Below are 25,989 nucleotides of genomic sequence, written 5' to 3'. Positions count from 1 at the left end.
ATGCATTAGAGGTGAACGCTCTACCACTGACCCACCGCGGCCCGACCAGGGATAGATGCAGTTACGAAGAAGAGACCTTATCAAATTATAAAACAGCTCTCCCACCAGGGGAGAGAAAAGTTTTAAAATTTCCTTCTTGCGCATCAACCTATGATTGAAGTGAGAAAGATTATTATTATTATTATTATTATTATTATTATTATTATTATTATTATTATTATTATTATTATTATTATTATATCGAGAATGTACTTCTGGGTTTCCTCCTTAAAAAATACACACACTATTTCCAATTATGGTTATCCTACTTTTTACAAATTTGTCTTTTTTTTTTCCTCTGTCTTTCATTCCCATCATGCGATGGGTGGGCCATAGAAGGTGACGCCTTTTCTGTGGCCAGAGTGATCAAATTTGTCTAATTCAATATTGGTTTAAATAGTATTAGTTTTCAAGCTACATATATGAGTTCTTTGACTAACTGAATAGTGCACGCCCCTTCTGGCTCACTCGCCACTATTTAACATTATATTTCAGATGCCTCGATATACTTGCATAAGTTTATTATTTCTAAAATAAACATTACCTAAAAGGTTATTCAAATTGATATCAAGTTTTTCTGACATTTGTATATTACGCATATCTTTCTTAATTTGCATTACTCACATTACCCCAGAGAACGAACAAATTTTAGAGTTCTGGTTTGAACTTCTCTTACAATAATAAGCAAATTTACCATTATTGACGATGCGGAGGGGAGGAGATTTTCTGGACTAGGAAGGAATGTGTGCGGGTGCAGAGCAGAGGTCTGCACGGGCCGGAATTTTCAGCCCGGGCCCGGCCCGTGAATTTACAATGTGAGGCCCGACCCGAGTCCAAAATATGTCTTAGCATTTAGGCCCTAGCCCGGACTGAGCTCTGTGATAATCAAATGAGCCCGAAATAAGCCCGAATTGCAGAAACTTAATTATTAATGCAAAACTGTATTTTTATTTACAGCAATTCGAGGTTTGATTTTGCAGTTGTGTTTTAAAAGTCCTCCAGAAAGAACGGTGCAATTTGTATCGTTTTACACTATATTTACAAAGTTAGACCCGAAAAAGTCCGAGAAATATGGTTGTATATTTAAAAATTCACAGTCCGAACCCAGGGGCGTCATTTAGGAGGACAGGGAGAGGCATTTGCCCCCCTTCCGAGTTTGAGATTTATATAATTTTATCAATAGCATAGTAGTAAATCAGTGAAAACCGCGAAATTTTACATATATCAAGGGGTCTTGGCCCCCCAAGCCAAATCTGAAATGACGCTACTGCCCGAACCCCTCCCGGGCCCGAAGTGATACATTCTTTGTAGGCCCGAGCACGTGCAGACCTCTAGTGCAGAGGCGTTTCAAGTGGTGGGCGACTGCCCACGGCCTTGCATCTTGAGGGACCTCGCAAAGACCAACGAGCCTAAATCGATTTAGCACTCACTTTTGTCGATGCAACAATAGAAACAAATATGAATTCGGACTTAATTACAGAAAAACAATACGCTTCAAACTAACTTTTCATCTATTCGTATATATTAGATCGCTAGCATACGCGACAGGCGGCGAGTTTATTTTAAAATTGCAATAATGAATGTGTATAAGTCTTTATCGTTGAGATGAATTGTTTTCGATAAATTTTATTATAATTAGCAATTTTTAAAAAAGGGGGCAAGAAGGACTCGTAAACCTTATTCGCCTTCTGTGCAGATGGTATGGTAAAAATCAATACTGGATAATGAAAGTGTAAGTGTAAAGGCTAATATGGAACAGAGAAACAAAAGAGAACTTCTTCAGAAGGGAATTGGGAGGGGAGGGGATGAGAGTACAATGCTGTGACACTTAAAATGCGTCTTGATTTGTATACTTCAACAAACTTTTCTTATTAGATTACGCAATTTCTAGTTTCTTACTCCGATTATTCAAAGTATTCAAATGTTCTCGGAGGGAGTGACCGCCCCTCCCTTTAATCCGTCCGTGGTGTCATTCAGTTTGGCGTTTCGCTACTAATTCAAAGTGCTTTCCGAAACAAGTTGTCTTCTTGTGACAGCAGGGGGTGGAAGAAACAAACAAACCGTGAAAGGAAGAAAGAAGAGGTTTTGGGCTCTTCCAGTCCAGACCATTCTAACCACTGAGAAGTGAGAATCACAACGTGATTTTTCTGGTAAGAGCGTCCTTTTAAAAGCAGCTAACAAGCAAACAGATGGTCAGCCCTCTCCCCTCTGCAGTATACTTTTTATTTTCTGTTGCCAAACTTACTGAAGAATATATTGCAATTAATCTAACGCATGTAACGTAAATTGGAGACCGTGGTTGGATTTATATGGGTCTTGTGTATTTGTATTAAAAAATTCAAGTTATTACCTGCAATACTTTGTTAGAAATTACCATATTAAATTTTACATGTTATCAAATGGAGAGTTAGAAACCTAAGCGGAGATGGTAGAAGATCCCCTTAATGGCAGACCGTATACTGGGTGGGAGATAAGTGAGGGCAAAGTGCGGAGATAGAATGTAGAAAATGTCTAGAAATGCCACGTTAATTTTGAAACAAGTACAGGGATTGAAACGAGTTCATGCAGACATGCTTAATTTTACACACCTCCTTTTTTGTTAAGGTTACTGATCAGAACGAAATAATTATTCTACCATCCAGTAAAATGTTTTCTTTGTTTTGAACTTTCTTTTATGATCAATATTCCAGGTAAATTATGTCAGTTGTCTTTTTTCGTTCCTATTTTCTTTCATTTTTTTTTTCATCGCTTACTTGTCGCACTCTCCCATGTTTGAAATGAGCGAGTGAATTTAAAGCAGATAAAATTTCTGCTTTCATTGTTTCCGCTGGTCATTCCTTTTGTTTGGCACATAGAAATAAACTTCACAAAACATGCTACTATTTCTTATCATTCACGGCATCAGCCATCCAAAATTTTACACATAGTTATATTTGTCACCGCCTATGTGAACAGTTCCAGTGGTGATTTCTTGATTATTCTCAGGACCTGTGTGAATAGTTCCCTAATAATGTTGGTAAATTGGTATAAAGTTCATCATCAAAAAATCATGAACATTTTCTAAACTATGTTACAAATGGTTGTTGAGCCTATAATTATTTCAACTTCTTTTAGAGAATCGTCCAATTTAGAGGAGTTCGGGTTAGGGGTGGTATAGAGACGAGACCGCAGTGTAGGTCTTGTCTCGTTTGACAAATAATGGCCTCGATCCTGATCTCGTCTCGATAAACACACTGTACGCTTGTCTCGATCTAGAATGTCAAGTCTCGATTTCGTCTCGGAATAAGTAGTGTGAAATAAAAAATGTGAAAGTAGTATCATCTTACAGACTGTTGTTTCATCTTTCTTATTTTTAGCCTTCATTCTTGAATTAGAATTATTGAATGGCGTGTCCATTCGTAGCTAAGTTGCAATATTCGTGCTTCGTATGCGTGTTTGCGGATTCAATCATTAGTACGTATATCAAGCCTTGGATAAAACTTGAATAGTGATCCACATTTCACTTTAAACAACATATCTTGTCTCATATAACCTCAATATTTGTTATATAGTGAAACTCTAGTCAATCAACTCTAGTCAATACTATAGCTTATTTTCTTCCTGCTGAATCAGGGTTATTCAACATTTCTACTAGATAATGCCGTCGATAGTAGCAAGAATGTATTTAAACGATAGGAAATTTAAATTTTACAATTTCGTATTTATTATCCATTAATTCTTCTTTGACTGCCATGTTAAACAAAGAAAATCACGTTCATTATCTTAACAAATAGATATTTTACTAATACAATATTTGTTTCAAATGGATGAAATCCTTAATTACCTTTCACAACACCAACTTTAATTGACACTTTATAACACGAGCTTATTGCAACCTTACGATGCGGTTATTCTCCATAATATTATAGTTACACATTAAGCTGTAGGTCCGCGTCTCATATAGCCTTGGTGCAGAACGGGATACTAAACTCATATCCAACAATCATCTTTTATTATCTATGGTCTCGGGTTGTGTCACCAAACAAGAGATTCAAACTCAGATATCTCTCCTAGTTCAGATTTCACTTTCTGTTTCTTATACAAGCTCGTAAGACTGTGATGTATTATATAGGTATACAACCTTGTTTTTTTCACCTAACAGTATGAATAGTTCCAAATTATCGTACATTTCCGTGTTTGTAGTCGAGCAAATTGAAACTGCTAGAATGTTTTATATCTATGTAATAACGAGAAAAAAAACATAATTATGCAAAATGGAAAAAGAAAAATAATAAATCTCAGAATACTACCTACCATCACTGAATTAAACTTTAAAAAAAAACACTGGCATAACAGCCTTTAGCGGACCATGGCTTAAAAGCTGGTTTACGGCACTTATGCCTTTGGAGTGATGTGTGGTCAGCACATCGCTCCCCTCGCCGTTAATGCTGGATTACTAGACGGGAGTTCACCGGGCTTCAAGTTTCGCCCAATACCTCCTAGCTATGCAAACGTCAATCAAAGCGATGACACAGTTAATTTTCTTACTAGGCGAAAGTTGATTTTTTAAAGCACTTCGTTTAGCTCGCATACGTTGGTAGTCCTGCACCTTATTAATAGTTATCATTTTTTCTTGAAAGTATTTCTTATTAAATAGTCCAGTATGTAGCGGAAAATTTTGACAAACCCAGCGCAAATTGGTAGCCTAACGAAACTTGCAGGATAGTTTCTTTTTATCAAGTATAGTAATATCCTGAAAGTCCCCGAACATTCCTCTTGAGCTACATTCAATGTGGCTGCCATATTCAATTTGGCCGACACTGTGTATAGAAAAATAATGGTGTCCTTGATTTCTTAGCTTAGGTTCAATTATACGGTCTTGGTACTTGTAACAAAATATTTTTGTGTATAAAATTTAGTTTCGTTTCGTATATTCATCTCTGTAGGTCAGGTAGATATAAATCTAGAAATGAAGGAGTAGGCTTGTATCGCTTAATGTTATACCTGTGTTTCTGTCAAGCGTATTTTTCTGATTTCTTTGTTTGTTTATACAAATAATATTTATATAAGTAAAAAAATTAGAGAAAAAAATATGTGAACATGCTAGAATTACACTTGACATAAACAAAATATGATGCATTTGAGAACAATATGTAATTATACGGAAGTTTCTGTAATCTTATTTAGCAAAATAATCTATAGAGAAAACGTTATTTAAGCAAAATTCAGTTTTTTATAAGCGATAGAAATAATTTATGGTTCATAAAAGACAAAAAAAAAGTCCATCCCTGGCACGGTACACTGTTGGGACATAAACGATACGGTTGGGTGTAAATAAAGGCCCCGCAGACCCCGCATTGCGGGGGGGGGGAGGCAAAGCCATCACGGGGCCCCAAATCGTGATGTAGGACGTAGAGAAGAGGCCCCATTCCACGTTGTCTGCTGGGTGGCCCCCAAGCCCTTAGTTACGCCACTGCATGTCTGAGTGAAACAATCTCGAACATAAACAATAGGCCCAAGTACGTGAGAGTTTTACATTTGCAATACACGAGCTTAAAAAAAAAAATGGTGCTGCTATGTCCAAACAATGAACTAGGTAGCGTTCTCCATTTTCTCTTCCGATCCCCAATACTTGAATATGTTGCTTCCCCATATCAATTACTTGAATATGTTGCTCCAGCAAAGTTAGCTCCTCAGGGTACACTTTCTATACGTGCCGTCTGCTCACATTTGCTCTTAAGAGTAAAACTGAGAGGCAAATGACTGATGTGAAATAAGTCTTCTGTATGTGAAATATCGACAGAAAGCCAGTGCGTCACCCCATGGGATGCATAAAAGTATAATTGGAAACGTTATCCCACTTTTACTAGTTCTTCAGGTTTTGTGGTAGAATTATTGAATATACTCACAACCTATTACAATTAACTGTCTATCTCTTAAGTAGTTTCAAAGGTTTTCTTCCCTTTTTGGAATAGAGACAAAGCCATGTTACTTCCTGAAAATTCATGTAAAAATATCATCACATCATCCATGTTTCCTCCTGTATTTTCATGTATTTAAACATTTTGACTGATTGATGAAATCTGCTTTCTTCATGAAAAATCAGAAAAATACGCTTGAAAAAAAAAAAACATACAAGATTAAACGACACAACCCTCTCCTTCATTTGTAACTTTATATCTACCTAACCTACAGAGATTGTACTTTATATCAAACGAGAATAAATTTGTTTACAAAATATTTTGTTATAAGTTTCATAATCGTATAATTGAACGAAAGGTAAGAAATCAAGGAAACATGGATATTCTATAGACTGCGGCGATCACATGAGATATGGCAGCCATATTGGGTGAAGCTTAAGTGAATATCTGGTCACTTTTAGGATATGCCTATATTTGATGGGAAGAAGCTGTCCCATAAGTTTTATTGTTACTATTCTTTTTTCTTTTCGGTTCAGACCCCTGCATACTCACTAGTGGATCTAGAAGGATCGTTTGGGAGGGGCGGTCCGCTTCCTGGAAGATGAGTGTAGCTTCAAGGTGATCAGAATTTTAATTTGCAAGAATGGGACGCATATGAATCCGGGACTGAAGCGGAGCGGGTGTAAACCTGATTCCACTTTAGGACCCGAATTTGTAACTTTTTTTTTTTTTTTTAATGGAAGTACATTCTTTCTGTACATTTAAATTAAATACGTACTTCCGTTTCGGAGGCGTGGCGGTGTCATGACTCACTTCACACACAATCACCGCAACATATCAGATGCACTGTCGTTGACAGTACCGGTATTTGCACAAAAGAAAATACTGTATTGACGATAATATTAATTTTAACGAAAGAGTGTACAATTTGCTCTAATCATTTATATTTTGAATACCAATTGCGGGACAACAGTTAGAACCTGCCGTTCTTTCAGAAAAAGTGTTCCGGGCGGGCACACGTAGTATTCCGGGGGGCACTACTGGTACTATTTTATTTATTATTATATTATACACGTATAATTTTGGTCTCGTCCGGGGGGCACTGTCCGAGGTCCGGGGTGCAGTGCCCCCAAAAAAACATGTCTGGAAGAAACACTGGAGGCTCGAGCTACGCAAAAATAGATAACAAAAATATATGTGTATAAAGAATAATACAAAATCTCTATATTTGTGTGCGGTCCACGAAACATAGTATAATTATAGCTATGCTTACAACAACAATAAAATTATATCATGCTAGCCTTAGTCTAGGTAGGGCTTCGTTCCAGATCCCCAATTTGCTCGGCATACGGCCTTGCACAATATACCAAATGCTCTTACGTGCTACTGGGGCACAATATTTCGCGTTCCTCCTTCTGTCTTTCATATAGAATTGGATTGGGCTAAAACTCTGTCACGAAATTCAAACATCTCGTAAGGTACTTTAATGAACCACCCCCATATCTTTTCCTTCTTTTCTACGTTAAGTGAAAGAAAACCGCTCAGATAGAAAAATCAAACTACTAACTTTCATGTTTCTAATCGCAAGGGATCCCGAGATATGGGCATGTTATAATAATAATAATAATAATAATAATAATAATAATAATAATAATAATAATAATAATAATAATAATAATAATAATAATATAATCCACCCCTTTTCTTCCTTCTAAGTAAAATATCAAATACGCTGGAACAAGTATTGAATTATTTTAACTGAAAAGTCCATATACTAAATTCCATGTTTCTAACCTTTAACGATTCTTAGATATTGATATCTTATTATAATGTTTGCAATTCCCGCCCCTTTTTCTTTCCATCTCTTTTCTCCGTTTTACTAAAATATCAAAAAACGTTGAAAAGCGTGTCAAATTATTTTAAATGAGAAATTCAAATGCCAAATTTCAAGTCTCTCGTCTTAACTGATTCGAAGAGATGGCCATCTTATTAAAATAATTTCCACCCAATTCTCCCTTCCTTTCTTCGAATTTCCAAAAATTCTTCCTTAGTGATACCCTACGTAACAAATCTTACCTAGTTTCCGAATTTAAAGTTTCTAGCTTAAGCGGTTTGACCTGTGCGAAGTTTTTCACTCAGGATTTCGTCTTTTATATATGAATTACAATAACAGCTTGTGTTATTTCTCAATAAAAGATGAAATGCCATTAGAAGTCACAATGAATGCTTGGTCCTTCCTAATGTTTCCATGTTGAACCCCAAAAGTCACGGGTCTCTTTATTGGTCTAGTAGCTAGCGAACGTACTTTTGATCTTTGATGCATGAGGTCCTGTGGTTTGATTCCCGGTGAGCGAGCATGGAACGCACTACGGTGGTTCAGATCCAAATTTAAACTCTAGTTCTCGTTCTGTAAAGCATCGATTTTGACAAACGACGTAAGTACACTCATGTCTAAAATGATTGTCGCATATCTATAACTGTCTTCTTTTAAGAATATAATTTGATAATAACTTTGCAGGATACTTTTAATACTGATACTATGGGTATAATCGGGAAATGTATATTTGTGGTAAATTTCACAGGAAAAGAATTATAAATACGAAAATTAGAATGAGTAAAACAAAATGTTGCTAAATGAACAAGAAAGTTTTATTTTCGTTTTATTGTTCTTATTTACTGCTCTTTTGACATGAAATTTGCCACATACATGTCTTCGCCGATTATATACATACTAACATTATAAGAAATACCGGGCGAATTCGTTATCAAATCATATTCCTACAACAACATATTTATAAATATGCGACAATAATTTTGGACATGAGTGTACATATTAATCAATCAACCAACAGAAAATTTTCCTTGCAGATTCAGAGAGCTATTCGGTAAGAAGCGCTGTAGATTCTATATTTCTCTTTATTCAAGGTCGCAAAGGTAATTGAGGTTATAATCCGGAATTCCGAAATCCATTTCATATCCTTTTTCTACGACACAATAACACATTTTTAGTTCAAAGAGTGAGTCGTCTTACCCCCTTCCTACAGTTGTTCGTCCAACGTCCAATGAATCAATTCACGCTCCTTTGGAGCTTATGATGACCGTCCAAAAGAACTAGGGAGAGAAGTATTCATAATTCAAATATATCTGTATTAAGTACAATTAAGTACCACACATTTTGATTAGACTCTGCTAGGCTTGTCACAAGATTGGATCGGTCGGGAAAAGACTATATTAGTATTTCCCAATAATAAATGCTGAAAGTTCAAGAAACTCTTTGGAGGGGGCAGTCGCCCCCTTCGCCCTCCCCGTGGATCCGTCAGTGTGCATACTGCACTAAAACAGTTTGCACTTAATTAAAAATTTACACTTTTAATGGCGATGCTCGATGTCAAGTGTATACTATCTATACCGTAATTGTGCTTATACTGATCTTTGGTGCTTTGTTTAATTTTATTTTATGAATTATGCAAACTCTCGTCGAATTTGTGACTTCATTTTATATTTTCTGTAATGCATCTTGTAACTTCGCGTAATATTTTCATATCTTGGTGTCAAACATATAATATCTAGTCATATAGCGTAATTGCGCTTATACTGTTTTGATGTGTACTTTTTATTTATTTATTTTTTTTTAATTTAGAAACTACAAATTTCTTAAATTTTGTCATTTCTTGTCAGTACTACCAACATAATTTCACATTAGGCAATCTTGAATTCAAGATTCGCTTACACTTTTTCTTGAGTTAACATCTGCAAATTTCATTGCCTGAGGTTATTAGACGAATCTTGAATAGCCGAAAGTTGAAATCACCGAGTTCAATACTTTCTTTCAAGTAGTTCCCCAATTGTCCTCGCGACGCTGGGTGGATACCGAAATGAGTACGCATGGTCAACCGGTACTATTTAACTTTGCTGATCTCATTAGAACATTGCTGACTAAATTAAACATTAACAACTTTGCTTTCCAGTTAACATTAATTAGCTTTACATTGGTATCTACGTAAAATAGAAATTTCGTTTTATTCCACGCATGCAAGCGCTTGTAATAAACAACAAAAAATTTTAAATGAATCTTTCTGTGGATAATTCCTTAATTGTGTAACTAGAGGCGGATCCAAGTTGAATATTGGGCGGGGGGGGGGGGGCAGTCGTTCGAGCTCAAAACAAGATAATAATATATTGCAAAAAAGAAAGAAGAAAGAAAAAACGAAAAGTCAAACAATTTTAGAAAAGGGAATGGACTCTTCTGTAGAATTAATATGAACAAAAACACCAGAGGTACAAAAAGTGCAGCCAAGTTCGTCAGCCTCAAAAAGTGTTGAGATGAGGATGGATGAGCCAAGCTCCTTACCACTGCATCCAGGGACGGCATTAAGGGTGGGCGGGGGTGGGCGACCGCCCACCCATCTGCCTACCCCAACAGAAGTAAAATAATGAAGATGACCTCCTGTACTTCAAAAGCAATAGGTATTACTTTCGATGTAATGTAATAGGTTTTAGAACCCTGTTTAACTCTGCAATGAACAATGATTTTAAGTGGGATAAGCAGTCTTCACCCTAAAAGTGAACACTTCCTCTCATTTGAGAAAATTGAACCACATGCACGTCATTATGGATGTGATTTCGATAGTGTAGAGGCGGAACTGAAACTTCTCCCGAAAGTTTGGAAACGTTATGAGAAGGAAAGGCAATGCAAAATTACCTCAGTTTCTCAGTTTACTGAAGTGATGGATCTTTTCAAAATTGCTTTTCATGAAATTCACAAATTAGCCGTAATTGCTGTCACTATTCCTGTACGATGCTGGACATAAAAATCGACGCATTGCACCTTATTAAAGACCAGGTCTGAAAGTTTATTGTAAGCTTGTTCGTACCATGTGATCAGCTCTTCATAGTTTAAAATACATTGTTGTTTCTCTGTGGATCATGAATTCATGATGAAGTTTTGTTAGTTGCTATTTATTTCTTTATCCTATTTATATTTTTTTTCTAACTTGAGTTTCAATTTTAAAGATATCTGTGTAAACTATGATCAAACAATCATGCTTTCGAATTTTCCTATTCTTTTAGTAACATAGGTCTTTACTGTTGCATATAGAGATCACGTCAGAAAACCTAATGTGCACAAATCAAGAATATATGAGTGAAAATATAAACGATTTATTTTATTTTATTTATTTATTTATTTATTTTGTCTCTTCCTTTCTTGTAATAAATCCTTCAAAGATAAAAATGTTTGCAGTAGCCTATTTTATCCTTGTTTTACTTTACGTACTTGTTGTATATTTTATGTTATTAACGAAAGGTAGAGTATTATCTGTTAGTCTGTGTTGCTTGGACCTTCTTTTATTTCTATGCATTCATGTGCATTCTTGGAGGGAAAGGAGGTAAAGTTGTCTTGAACTTCATCGACTATAGAGTACACTATAGAGAAAATAAAAATTGGAAATATTCCCGGGTCTTTTTCCCTGGCATATAAATTCCCGGGAAGGAATTTATTTCGATTTCTTTATTTCATTTTCCATATTATCAGAAAAAATACTTATTACTTTATTTTCATTTATTATGATTTATTTTTTAGGTTTTATATAATTTGGAGGTTTTAAAAAAATAGATTCGTTTACTTTAGTTTATATAACTAATTAATAATATGATTTTTAAAATTTCCATTTCCATTTGCACTACAAAGTTGCAAATTCCAATTTATAAATGATGAAAACGAACATGTTTGTAAAGTAATCTAGAAATTCTGTAGAATTAGAGGGGAGGTGAATACATCCCGAAAAACCTTTAGTAATAGATATTGGTCTGTTTGTTGTCTCTTACTCGAATTTCGTTCTCTGAGGAAGAATCAGGTATTGAATAAAGGAATCTCTGTAGCTGTAAATACATATACATTTAAAATATAATGTTATCAATATTAGGGTTGCTTCTCAGGATGTTTTATTAGTACCGGTGTTTCCGGACCTGTGTTAATTACAATGTGTTTACTTATTTTTTACGTGTCTATTCATGTGCCAAGCGTTGTTGGAGAATTTTTGCAACACCGTAAATATTGTTCGAAATAGCCTATTTTCTTAAATTAGAGATTTAATAGTACACAGTAACAAAGCACAGTGTACCTCAATCGACATTCTGTATATATGACAATTCTTATACTGGCAACCTTACGGATTTTTCGAAAGACTACGTATGTTTTCTAGCAGTTACCTAACCTATCAGTACTAGGGTCAAGTTTAGAAAATTCACTAATATGTAAATTTAAACTGCTTAGAGGTGTAAAAGTATGTGGGCTTTCTATACCAAATGTTTTTTCCAACAGAATACTCGCATAAGACATATTGTAAGTAATACATTTAAGATATGCGTACCCTCTATATAAATATAATAAAATAACATAATACCGTTCAAAATATACGTTTTAAAGAATCTTCTGGAGACAATAGTAATAAATATACTCTGGTAAAAAAAAAAAAGAATTTTATTTTGAAATCATAATATAGTAATAGAATACACTTTTCTTTGTGTTTGCACATAAATTCCCGGAATATTCCCATTTTTGGGAATCTTCCCGGGGAAACTCCCAAGGAATATTCCAGAAAAATATATCCCCGGGAATCTGCCCATCACTAAGTATACCGATATACAGTATGTCTAGCACGCGAAATTCGGTAGGTCGAGTATATAGCCACGAACTCCCGCAGACCATCCTAAGTCCTGCTTTTCTTCAGTCCCACCAAACAAATGCTGGAATCGTACTTCTATAAGGCCAAGACAGCTGTTTTCCACATCCTTGTTCCTTCCCTATTTCGGTCTGAGCCTTAGCTAACTAAAGAGTATAAAAATTGAAACTTAATTATTGTCAAAAAATTGTCTACATTGCCCAGTTCTCATTTTCATTGTCCGCCCACCCGCAACTAGTTCCGCCTCTTTCCGCCCACCCCATCAAAGGTTTCTCGCGCCGTTCCTGACTGCATCTGCAATATGTCTAACATATTCGAATACATTAAGATGTCTGTTTCTAGTTTCACGGCGGGACATTTCAGCCATAAGGCTAATGGTGACCCCCACATCCACCACGCTCACAAACACCATCCCTAAGGCTCGTTAACATCATTTACCGTGACACTTCGTGAAGGAATATAAGTTTTCCCTATCTGGGTTTCGAACCACCAATCTTACTGCAGTATACTGTATATGTGCCTTAGCGCCTTAGCGGAGTTGATATTCCTAAGGTTGGTGGTGGTTCCAAACCCACCACGCCCACCACCACTATCCCGCGCCAAATTCCAATGTTCGTTTCAGATGCAGGGCCAAGGAACTTGGTTCATCCATTCTCATCTCAACACTTTTTGAGGCTGACGAACTTGGCTGCACTTTTTGTACCTCTGGTATTTTTGTTCATATTTCACTTCTTTTTGTAGTTCACCATGTCAATATCGTATATCTTAATTGTAGCATATTGGATCATTGGGGAGTACCTTATCAATTTGATGAGTGAGTGAGTGAAACGATTTCTTGCTTAACTAAGGACAGTTTTTTGCCCATGAAAAATTTCCCATAGCACATTCATCAGATTTTGGACTTTTTCTATACTCAGGTCATTATAAAGTACCTTTGTGCTAAGTTTCACGTCTCTGTCTCATTGGGAAGTACCTAATTAATTTGATGAGTGAGTCAGTGAGTCAATGAGCCTGAAAACTGCATATTTTAGGGGTCCAGTACTCGAAGGTTGAAGGTAGGAATGTGAGAATTGGTATATGAGCACATCTCTCGGATATCTCCTTAAATTCTATATTTCATGTTTCTTCTCGTCACTAGAATCGGTTTTACAGAGCCTCGAAATCGGTGATTGTACCCAAAACTCTTGTTCGTGTATAATATGCTTACGGCAGGTGCAGGCCAGTTTTCATTTTCTTCGCGGAACTTGGCTGCCATGCACTGCCGTACATGTTGACTTGTTTAAACGTTGATACTGATGGATTACTACTACTACTTCTACTACTACTACTACTACTACTACTACTACTACTACTACTACTACTACTACTACTACTACTACTACTACTACTACTACTACTACTACTACTACTACTACTACTACTACTACTACTACTACTACTACTACTACTACTACTACTACTACTACTACTACTACTACTACTACTACTACTACTACTACTACTACTACTACTACTACTACTACTACTACTACTACTACTACTACTACTACTACTACTACTACTACTACTACTACTACTACTACTACTACTACTACTACTACTACTACTACTACTACTACTACTACTACTACTACTACTACTACTACTACTACTACTACTACTACTACTACTACTACTACTACTACTACTAATAATAATAATAAATAACAGTAGTAGCAGTAGAATAAGAATAATAATAAGAATACGAATTCTTCTTGAATCATTAACTTTAATTTCTATTCATACGCTAGTTATATTGCTTCCTTCTTTGTATTTTCAATTGCACTTGCATGTAAAATGCCAGAACCATTACGTTTATTGACTTTCTGTACTGTCAAACTGGACTTTCTAAAACAGGAGTATTGGCAAACAATTGCGGACAAATGGGTTTATAGCTTACTATTTACTAATTGTTAACAAGAAGCAGAAATCAGTTTTGAGAAGGAACGGATAGCTCAAAATATTGCATCTTGAAAAGAAAGAGGAGAAGCGGCCACCTACATTTTCGAAAGTGGGCATTTTCTGAGCAAGAACTCCAATGCAAGTAATTTATTGAGATGTATTGATTCATTTAACTCCTGCAATTGAAGACTTACGTATTTTAGGTTTTATTTTACAATTATAATACAAAGTTTTTAAAAAAATAAAGAGCTACAACTTTGTCATGGGTTTTATTTTTTTTAAATCCTATTCTTCCCCCGATCGCTATCCTGGATCCACCCCTGTGTTTGTTTTACAAAATTAGATTTCGAGATTTTTAGGGAACATGCTGTTTGAGTACTAAAAATGACTTAAAAGGAATAAAGTATAATATTTGGAATACATATTTGTGATGAGAGGGGAGCTAACTTCAGGAAGTTACAATTAATAGGGATCAGGTCCCTGTATTTCACCCCCTACAGTCCCCGCTCTGTTCTAGTGGTTAGCGAGCGTGATGTAAGAGGCTCCGAGTTCGATTCTTGATCAGCTTTAAAATTTGAACTCATTAGCGTAGATCTGATTCGATCTTAAGGTATGGATTCACTTATACGAAAACCTCGGTGGCTCAGTGATAGAGCACCAACCTACTTCTTAGGATATGTGGCCCCAGCTTCGGTCCTGGTTCTCGCCAAGCCGGTTTCATTGAGAATGAAAACTATGTGCACGGGTTTTCTCGAAGATCTTTCATTACCACCCGCTTTTTATATCGCCAAGATTTTACCATCATTTGTTTGTTTCATTCGCTACCATATCCTTCAGCCTTGGAGCATAATTTTGTGGCACTAAACTCAGAGATTTCATTTTCAAGCAGTGATTATTTCAGAGAGAGACAGGGAGCCCCTTGGAGATATTGAATTCCTCCTGGGCATGTTAAATGTGGATTTCCTACCATTTCAACAATATTACTTTTCACACCTAGTGTATTAAAATCCTCACCCCTGAGGGAAAATCTAAAACCATTACTGTTTTCAAGCAACGTATAGCTTCGGTACTAGAAAGAGGTCATATATAAACTCATTTATTCATTGGTAAATCCTTTGGTAAAGATGATGCTGAAATTATAACAAAGCAAAGTTTTTATAAAATGCATTGCAAAGAAGAAACTATTTTTGAGAAGGTAAAATGAAGAAATTAGAAACATTGAGTGCGGTTTTCTCGAATATCAGGGAAGTAGTTTAGTTTATAAAAACATTTAATCTCGCAAATGCTTTTAGTGTTAATTTCATTTCTTCAATTTACCACCACAAAAACTATTTTCTCCCTAAATTATTGTTTTCAAAATTTCTTGATGTTATTAACTATATTATTTGAATACCACTCATTCTAGCTTTCGAACTTCTTGTATAAATTAAAAGAGACATTCTGGCCAAAGCATATATTGACTAATAAATAATAGCGTTACAGTTTCGGAAAACTAATTTGCCGAAACTGTAATACTATTATTTATTAGTTAATATATGCTTTGGTCAGAATTTGTCTTTTAATTTAAACATTATTATTATTATTATTATTATTATTATTATTATTATTATTATTATTATTATTATTATTATTATTATTATTATTATTATTATTATTATTATTATGAGTATCTACATACCTAAGCGATTAGCGTACGCGTCTTTGGCGTGGGATACCTGGGTTCGATTCCCAGTAGGAGCTCATGTGTTTCGGATTCTACGTTAATCAGTACGTCCACTTCTCATACAGCTTAGTTGCTGAAACGGACGTAAAACTCAAAATCAACTCAACTCACAAATAATGTAATAATAATAATAATAATAATAATAATAATATAATAATAATAATAATAATAATAATAATAATAATAATAATAATAATAATAATAAACGACACAATGTAAGGAGTGAAAGGCAAGAAACCATATAAAAAACTGCATGCGATCAGATGAAGTCGGAACCTCTCCTTTCAGTGTAATTACCAGTGAGACACTAAACCATAAATAAAACAGTAATATAACGGTCTTATTGATGGTGTTCCTGAAAATATGGGATATATTGTAGAGTGGTGTTACATTGGATTATTTAATTATCACTGAGTAACATGTATTTCTTATTCTATATACATGTATTGTAGTTATATATTATAATATTTCAAATGGTGTGTGTCTTTTAGTCTAGGGCTTCTACATATTTTCTCAGCTTTAAATATGTTTGTGTAGAGCACAGCCTATACAATTGTTATTGAAATCTGTAACCAGTCTTTCTTGTTCGCTTTACTGCTTTATAACCAGCGGAAGAAAACAGCTATAAAGGAACTTCAGGTGTCAATCAACTATTGAGCTGCCCTGCGTGGCGCACGTGGGGAGGCCTCCTCCTCTACATACTTCCCCCTTCTCAATAGCGTTCGTTATGAGCGAACGGTGATGCGACTTTCTCCGAAGCAATTGTGTATGGAGATGATATTCTATCTGAAATGTTGGTAGACACTGTTTTTGTCAATTTTCCATCCTAATTTCTGTGAACTGTTTAAACAGAATAGTTTATGGAATGAAAAATGCTTGAGAAGAGACGTTTTAAAGAATACGCTCACAGTTGCCGACATTTTCTTACACATTCTGTTGAGAGTTGGATACCTGGAAATAACCAAAAATCGTCCCGAAAAAACCCCTTGACCATAAAAAATATCGTCATATCGATCAACGTTATTTCTATCTAATTACTGACACATCTCGGGAAAACGTTTCTTATGCTACTTAGATTGAATTATGTCAGATTCATTGCAATAAGATGTAAAATATTGATGTTATTTTAAAAAAATTCAAATTATTGGAAACATTTCGTCCCGTTTAAACCCCTCAAAATTATAGATATGTATAAATATGTTATTTATTAAAATTAATTAACGAAACTTTCTATAACGATGTTTCTCACAGTCCTTTACCACTCTCAACAAAATTTATTGGAAAATATAAACTTTTTTGTCCTTCGACTTTTTCGCCTCACAGAAAGATGCCTTGGTGGTATGTAATGAACAAAATACATTTTGTTTCTTAAAAAACAACAAAATATTTATTTGTGAATAGATAATAGGGTCGATAAAGCTTTTTATACTTATTTCTTTGTAAAACGGTGACATCAAAAGTAATTTCTGTAAAAATAGTGATATTTTAGGAAAAATATCATGACATTCCGAAAACTAAATTAGAACAAAACGTGTTGATGGCAATAGCATATTCATAGTTTTATTGTTTCACGCATTTCTTCAGATCAAGATTTAGTCAATATAGTATAGAGAAGAGCAAATAAATCAAAGTTAGAAAATTTAGAATATATCTATTGTTTCGTCCTTTTTAGACCCCTAGCAGCTAAAGATAGATAGATAGATAGATTCCACAGGTATGCAGAAACTTCCATATGTGACTCCAGTTTAGTAGTACTTAAGAGTTACCGACAAAGATGTCAGCGCAAACCGAAACTTGATGATTATAGTTATACTGCTTCGGAATACAGGGGAAGACGGTTCATGTTTGAAGTACGACATACATTTAATATTTTTGGGTATTATTATTAATTAATTTGTTTTTAATAATTGGAAAGTAAACCTACCAACTAGTGCGGTAGGTTCATATGACTTTCTCTTCAATAGGGAAGGGTTGAATACCCGGTAAGTAGCTGGTAAATAATTTTAAATTTTTGATCTCTTCTCAAAACCTACTGCTTAAAATTTTCGTGAATTACAAATACAGTATTGGAAATCTAGAAAGTAAACCAATTAGTGCTTCCAAAATTTTAAATAAACACATGGACTGTCCTAGGTGTTCTACAGACCAAAAATATATGGGCTTAATTTATTATAGTACATGTACATTTCCGCACTTGAGGAAGGTCTTGTGTACTAATCAGCGTTATGATTAATTTTAGTTGACGCGTTTTTACAGAAAGAAATTACTGTTTTACTCATAATAAGCAGTTTTGTCTTGTATACGATATAGTTTGTTTGTGTACGGGTTAGATCCGTTTAGATTTTATACTTAAAGGATGATAAAAACTAATTGATAGAATAGATGATTAATTTATTATTTACTTTTCAGGCTTCCTGAAGGATCAGAGCCTCCGTCAACAACCCCAGTAATGATAATTGGTGCGAACAATGTGTTCGAAGTGGATAGTCATTGTGAAGCTTTAAAGATAGGAGACAACAATATTCTAGAATCAAAATGTGAGTCACAAAGTCTAACTTTGTCATTATCCTATTTAGTTTTAAAACAAGTGAGTTTCGTTTCACAGTGTAGAGCTACGGTAGACTTCCAAACTATAAAAATTAAATATTCAAACTTCAAATGTAACTACGCTGATTGCAATTGAGCAATAACTTCAAAAATAGACCTCGCACGCTGAATCCATATCAGAAAGCCATTATTCGCTATGCCTTGCTGCTTTTGTTCTTTGGTTAAAACCGGTAAAAGTAGAAACCAGAATTAGAATCATTTCCGGTTTTAGTAGATATAAAAAAAAAAAAAAAAAGGAGATTAAAACGTACCCTTGTTAAGTTGAATCGATTGGAAAAGACTGCATCCCGATATCTCTTACCATTTTTGCTCTATGAAAATCAGTATTGAAACCGGAAATAGAAATAAATTACAACCACTTCTGGTTTTGGTAGTGTGTAGCGGGTTGTGATGGCATGTTCTATTAACACTCTGACTCGATTGCAAGAAACCGCTTTCGAAATATATTGCAATTTTTGTTCTCTGACGATAAATGTTGAAACCGGAAATAATTTGGACCACTTCCGGTTTGAATAGAGGAATAATGGAGATGATGGGATCTATTCTTCGTATGTTGAATCGATTGTAGAAGACAGCATCTCGATCTCTCTTACCATTTTTGTTCTGTGGAAATCAGTATTGAAACTGGAAGTAATATTAAATTTAAATTACTTCCAATTTTACTAGAGCGTTCGGGATAGTCATGGTACATTGCCTTGGGATATTGAATCGTTTGCAAAAAAGCATTTGTCGCTATATATATTACCGTTTTCGTTCAATGTTGATAAACGTTGAAACCGGAAGTGGCTAACTTAAACCAGTTCCAATTTGATTATAGGGATAATGGAAGAAATGGAACTTATTTTTGAGATGCTGAATCGATTGCAAGAAACTTCATCTCAGTATTCACCGTTTTTGCTCTGATTCCTATCAACAGTCGGAGGAACAAAGCCGTTCTATAAGACTTCCGACGCTTATGCATAGCATAGTTTGAGAAGTCTAAAATAGAGGGAGGGGAAGGAACGTCTTAGTAATATTCATTGCTTGAAGTTCTTGTTATCTGTTACTTCATTTCGCCACTTTTCTCCTATCTTTGTTTCACCAATTTATTGATTTATGTATATTTATTGTCAGTTTTCATACATTCATTTTTTGTTAAGCAAAATATTATTATTATTATTATTATTATGTTAAATTATCTAGGTTTCAATGAATTGCAAAAGGTGTTTCTTAAGTTGTAATATTATTGCGCAGATTAATTGTGTAATGTGTAAATCTTTATCATTACCTGAATACGTGTTACACTGAAAGTGACATTTCCATTTAGTGGTATCCTTTCCTTCATCGGACTATACGTCTGTGGTACGTTTTACAATTTATATATATGTAAAAGGTCAGGTGAAAAAACTTAGTAAACCTGATTACTTAATTGAGTTAATAAAGTACTGCTTAGCATTGTTTAAATTATCAAAATATTTTTATATTAGTGCAGCATGTTTAAAGTAAATTAATGTTGTTTAATTCGGTTATGTTTGTTGACAGGCTATGTGAGTCGTGAAGTGGAGCTGACGAATGGTTGTGTAATAGGAGCGATGTGTCAGTTGACGTGTAAAGAAGTTGTCCCCGAAAATACAGTTATCTATGGAAGAAAGTGTGAACGAAGATTGCAAACTGAAAGACCAGCGGTAAGAATCTATAAACAGATATAATGTATACTTTTGTAGTCTTCGAATATTTATTTATTTATTTATTTATTTATAATAGTCCTCTACAGAGCCAAACTCCATTTACAGAGGAACATATGTATACACACATAATTACATATGAAATACATATATATCTATATACTGAAAGAAATAAAAAAATACATGTAAACAAGGAAAAATACAAGTTAAATAATAAAAACAAATCAAAATATTAGTAGTATAAATTTAAAAGAAAATGAAAAATATGAAAAAAAATGAATATGAAAAAATATGAATAATATGAAAAATAAAAAGTCTCCAGCATAGGTTTAACTCGTAGAGATAAGTCATAGAGATAACACTTCTTAATTATTTAATTAATCCATACATAATGTCTTTTCAAAATATTATTTTTGAGTATACGCAAATATACAGCGGTAGGATAAGAGAAGTCAAGATCCAAATCTGATGAAACCAGCTGATTGAAATTCTTACAAGCTCTAACTATGAATGAGTCCTGGTGAATTGTAATATGAGATCTCGTTATGTTAAATATTAAATTCTTACGCAATGGTTGTTTTGGTATATTGAAATTAATATATTGGAGCAAATTACAATTATCTGTTACTGAGTTTATTGTCTTGTACAAGTATGTTTGCTGAATAAGGAAACGTCTACTGTAAAGAGAATGCATATCAAATTTAATTAAAAGAGAAGAATACGAGATCTTATTTTTAGTTGCTGATATGTGATACAATTTGAAATAAAGATGTTTCAAAAATTTAAATTGGACTCGTTCTATGTTATTTGCTTGTAATTTGTGAATAGGATCCCAAAGAGCACAACAGTATTCCAACTTACTTCTAATCATCGCTATAAAGAGGTGTTTTAAAGCTTGGATATTATATAGGTCTCTTGTACTCCTTATTAAAAACCCTAGTGCCCTGTACGACTCTGCAATAATTTTATTTATGTGACATTTAAGTGTAAACTTATGATCTAGTAATACACCTAAGTCATTAACAGAATATACTCTTTTTAACTTTTCACTATTAATCTTATACTCAAAAGATGGACAATTAATTTTATTTGAAAACGTTATAATATTACATTTTTTTATGTTAAAATATAATTTGTTTCTGATACACCATTGCAGACAACTATTAATATCTCTTTGTAGTTCATGTCGATCATTATTCACTTTTATAGCTTTAAATATTTTCATGTCGTCGGCATATAATAAACAATTACTATATTTTACAACATTTGGTAAATCATTAATGAATAAGGAAAATAGCAATGGGCCCAAGTTTGAACCTTGTGGTATACCTGAATTAGCTACGTAAATAAAAGATTTTACAAAATTATAATTGACAAAATATGTTCTACCTCGCAAATAAGAGATCATAATATTTATCAAAGAGGTTGAAAACCCCATAGCCAGAAGCTTATTTATTAAAACCGTGTGATTTAATTTATCAAATGCTTTTTGAAAATCCGTATAAATTACATCAACGTAATATCCATCATTTATAGAACTTGCAATAAATTGAGAAAAAGAAGTTAAATTGGTCAAAGTTGAGCGTCCTGGGTAAAAACCATGCTGAAAAGGTGAAATATAGGATTTGACATGCGAGAAAATTCTGTTAAATAAAATTTGTTCGAAAATTTTTGAAGGAACTGAAATTATCGCAATAGGTCTATAATTTTCAATATTCTTAGAGTTTCCCGTTTTTAATATCGGTGTTATTTTACTCAGCTTCCATTTATCCGGAAAGGATTGAGTTTTCAAAATTAAATTGAATATCAAACATAGTGGAACTAATAAAGGTTCAGCACAACCTTTAAATAAATATGTGGGAAGTTCATCTGGGCCACTACTTCTGCTAGATTTTAATTGCTTTATTGATTGGTGAATTTCATTTTTAGAAACATGTGTTATTGCTAAACTATAGCTTATAACTGATTCATAATTTTCATTCAGAGTATATGTAGGTGGACTAGGATCATAAACACTGCCAAAATACTTAGCGAACCCATTTGCAATTTCTTGAGGTGAATTTAATGTATCATCCCTGTATTGCATTACAGAAATATTAGATTTTCTTTTTCTTTTACTATTCAATAAATTCCAAATTTTTTTAGGGTCGTGTTTGATTATTTCTTCATAAGATTTAATGTAGTTATTATACGCAGTTTTTATCAATTTTTTCGAATGTCTACGAAATTCATTATATTGTTCGTCATGATAATTTGAAGTTTTTCTGCGTCTCCTATGATACTCTTTTCTTTTTAGAACATTAATTATTTCATTATCGAACCAAGGCGGAAATTTTCTTCTATTTCTATTGTTAAACTTGGGTACGTGTGCTTCAATAATTTTATATACTGTATCATAGAAAATATCTAAAGCGTCATTTATATTCCTAACGTTTCTTAAGTCATTCCATGTTTGATTCTTTAAGTCTCTATAGATACCACAAAAATCTGCCTTACGATAATTATAATAAGAAGAGACGTCACATCTCTTTCGGGTATCCTTATAATTACATGGAATATTAAATACCAACGGAGGGTGATGTACATCAACTGATACCAGAGGTGAGGTACATAACTCGACTTTAATTACATCATCACGGCCGCATAAAACCAAATCAAGTGTTCTGTGATTAACATTTAAGACATTATTCACATTCGTTAACCCTAACAATGATATAAAATTATTAATTTCTGTGATGAAAATATCATTTGCATTCCAATTTGTTGCAGTGCCGATAAGTGATGGTATGTTAAAGTCACCTATAATTAATACTTTATCATTATATTTGACAAATAAATACTCTATTTTTGAATACAACTCTCGATAAGTATCAATACTTGTACCAGGAGGTATATAAAGCACAATAACCATTATCCTAACAGCTCGTATTACAATTCGTGTACAAACAATTTGAATGCCATCGATACTAGTATCAATAGAATAACTATTATATTTGTCTTTAATGGCTAAGATTACACCTCCTCCTCTAGTCCCCAACCTATCCTGTCTATAGATGATATATCTGTTATCTAATATTTCATTGTCATAAACATTACTGGTAAGCCAAGTTTCTGTAATAGCTATTAAATCATAATTCTCCGCCAAGACTCCCAAATACAAGTCACATGATTTGTTATTAATACTACGCATATTTTGATAATAAACAGATAAATCATACTCACTAAACATGTCTACTTATGCGAGAGAGCTTGTATATCTGCCATCGAATTCAATGTATATACGCGTCTGTCATTGGCTGATTTTCTAAGCTTAATCTTACAAGCCCAGTCTATCCACACAAACTCATAATTATTTTCAAGCTTCACCTTCCTTGCTTCCTTGAACAAGTTTCGCCTGTAACTAGTAAGGTTCGGATTGACATAGATAGGGTTATTGACCTTCAATCCAATATCACGACAGGAAAGATTACGTTTTACCTTTCGTTTTTGAAGGAATGCGTCCCTATCTTGTCTCCGGACAAACTTTACAATTATGCCTGGAATGGAGTTACCTGCTGTAGAACTTAATCTATGACAAGTATCTATCATAGAAGTGTCCAACTTACAATCAAGCGCATTACCTACATCTTTTATTATTTGGGTAACATTTTCGTTATTCGCAACTGGAATACCATGCACTTCCAGTGTATTCCTACGACCATATTGGTCCAACTCTTCAATTCTTGACTCCAGCACATCAAGTTGCTTAACTAAATTAACAGTTTCACTTTTCACTTGTTCCACTTGCTCAACACACTTTTTAAGGTCACTATTGTATTGTCTTAGCATGTTGTTATTTTCTTCTATTTTCTCATGAATAAATTCAATCGATTTTCCGAGTTCCACTTCCACTGTTTTATTCTCCTTTTTTATTGTCTTAATTTCCTCCTGTATTGACAATAAAAGTTGATACACCTCTAATAATGTAGGACATGAATTTTTGGGTGATGCAGAAGAATCAACACCACCACTTTTCCTCCGAATATTTACACATGTATCACATCGCCACGGATTTTCAGAATTATGTATTGATTTAACATCATCCTCTTTCAAATTTGCGCATTTAGAATGAAACAGATTATTACAGGAAGTACATCTCACTTTCATATCTTTGTCCAACCTGGAGATGGATTTTGTACATTTTCCACAGACACTCATTTTTATAAAACTACGATAGTTTTGATTTCTCGATTGTGCTCCAATAATTCTTAACTTAGGGTTTGCAACGCTGATTTCGACTGTCGTTTGTTTGTTTACATTCCTCGCGAATTCCAGACACGAGTTAATTGCATTATTTTAGTTAATTTTGGATAGATACTGAATTCTTATTATTCTATTTAATATTAGTACTTACGTGGTTGTAATATGCCACATTTCATGCACACACTTTGCTGGAAACCCACTTAAATAACATAATTTCAGGAGCACAATCACAAGCTGGTTATCACTCGAGCATCGTTGCCAACATATCAAAAGCGCCAATGAGAATCAGAAAAACCTATTATTTTTACATTGTAATCCTCTTGGATGTCTACATGTTTTCTATGATACGAAATCATTTGGAAACTAGGCAATATGTGTATATAAAGTCCTCAGGATCTTCCAAAAAGAAGTCTCATAACATTAATGACATCATTGTCCATCGTATAGAGAAAGGTTGTCGAAGACGAAATTTTTTGATGATTCTTTATCATTCTGTGACCCTTCTGAAAAAAATCTGGGATTTGCTCGCTTTGTAGAGCCTATCACTCATCAGAAACAAAATCTTCATTCAAAGGCATGGTTTAGAAAGGAATAGATTGTACAAGTAAAGTAGATTGTATTTCACATAAGTTATAATAATTTGTATTTCATATAACTTATAATAATTGAAATAGCGACGTTTATAGTCTATAGTCTATATATATATATATATAACCTATGATGATGATAGTAGGTTTAAGAAGGCAGTTTCTCGGGCTTTGTGATAAAAGATCAGTCCATGCAAGATTGTTTCAGGTGTTATTCTTCCTAAAACTTCCACATCAAGTTCGCTATTATTTAACTCGTGCTATAGGCTTGGGACCTTTTTTCTGAGTAAGTTCTTCATATACATTGAACTAAACCTACCGGCATTTACAAAGCGACCTTACAAACAAACTCGTGACATGGGTGCAAGCTTCTTGGTGAAGTACATACATTATTTGCATCTCTTTCTTAAACAACTTTAGAAACTTCTCTGCTGATATTATTATTATTATTATTATTATTATTATTATTATTATTATTATTATTATTATTATTATTATTATTGCTGGCTATTTAGTTACAACCTGTTCAGGAGCGGTGATCAAGGCCAACCACCGTGTTTCAACAAAAATGCAGCGTAAACTCTATGAAAATATAGCATGCGT

General features: G+C 34.0%; 1 protein-coding gene across 1 annotated transcript in view; it reads left to right on the top strand.

The window, feature by feature from the left end:
• Window positions 1-25,989, top strand: part of DCTN6-p27 (dynactin subunit 6) — an 81,500-nt gene that overhangs the window by 38,081 nt on the left and 17,430 nt on the right. The window contains exons 3-4 of the mRNA XM_081735596.1: window positions 18,696-18,823; window positions 20,415-20,557. Coding sequence (XP_081591722.1) covers window positions 18,696-18,823; window positions 20,415-20,557 — 271 coding nt within the window. The remainder of the gene's footprint in view (window positions 1-18,695; window positions 18,824-20,414; window positions 20,558-25,989) is intronic.

Source organism: Thermobia domestica, chromosome 13 (genome assembly GCF_964235325.1).
Source record: "Thermobia domestica chromosome 13, izTheDome1.hap1.1, whole genome shotgun sequence".
Taxonomy (NCBI): domain Eukaryota; kingdom Metazoa; phylum Arthropoda; class Insecta; order Zygentoma; family Lepismatidae; genus Thermobia; species Thermobia domestica.
Note: the sequence above shows the minus strand (reverse complement) of the source record. Positions and strands in the feature narration are given on the sequence as shown.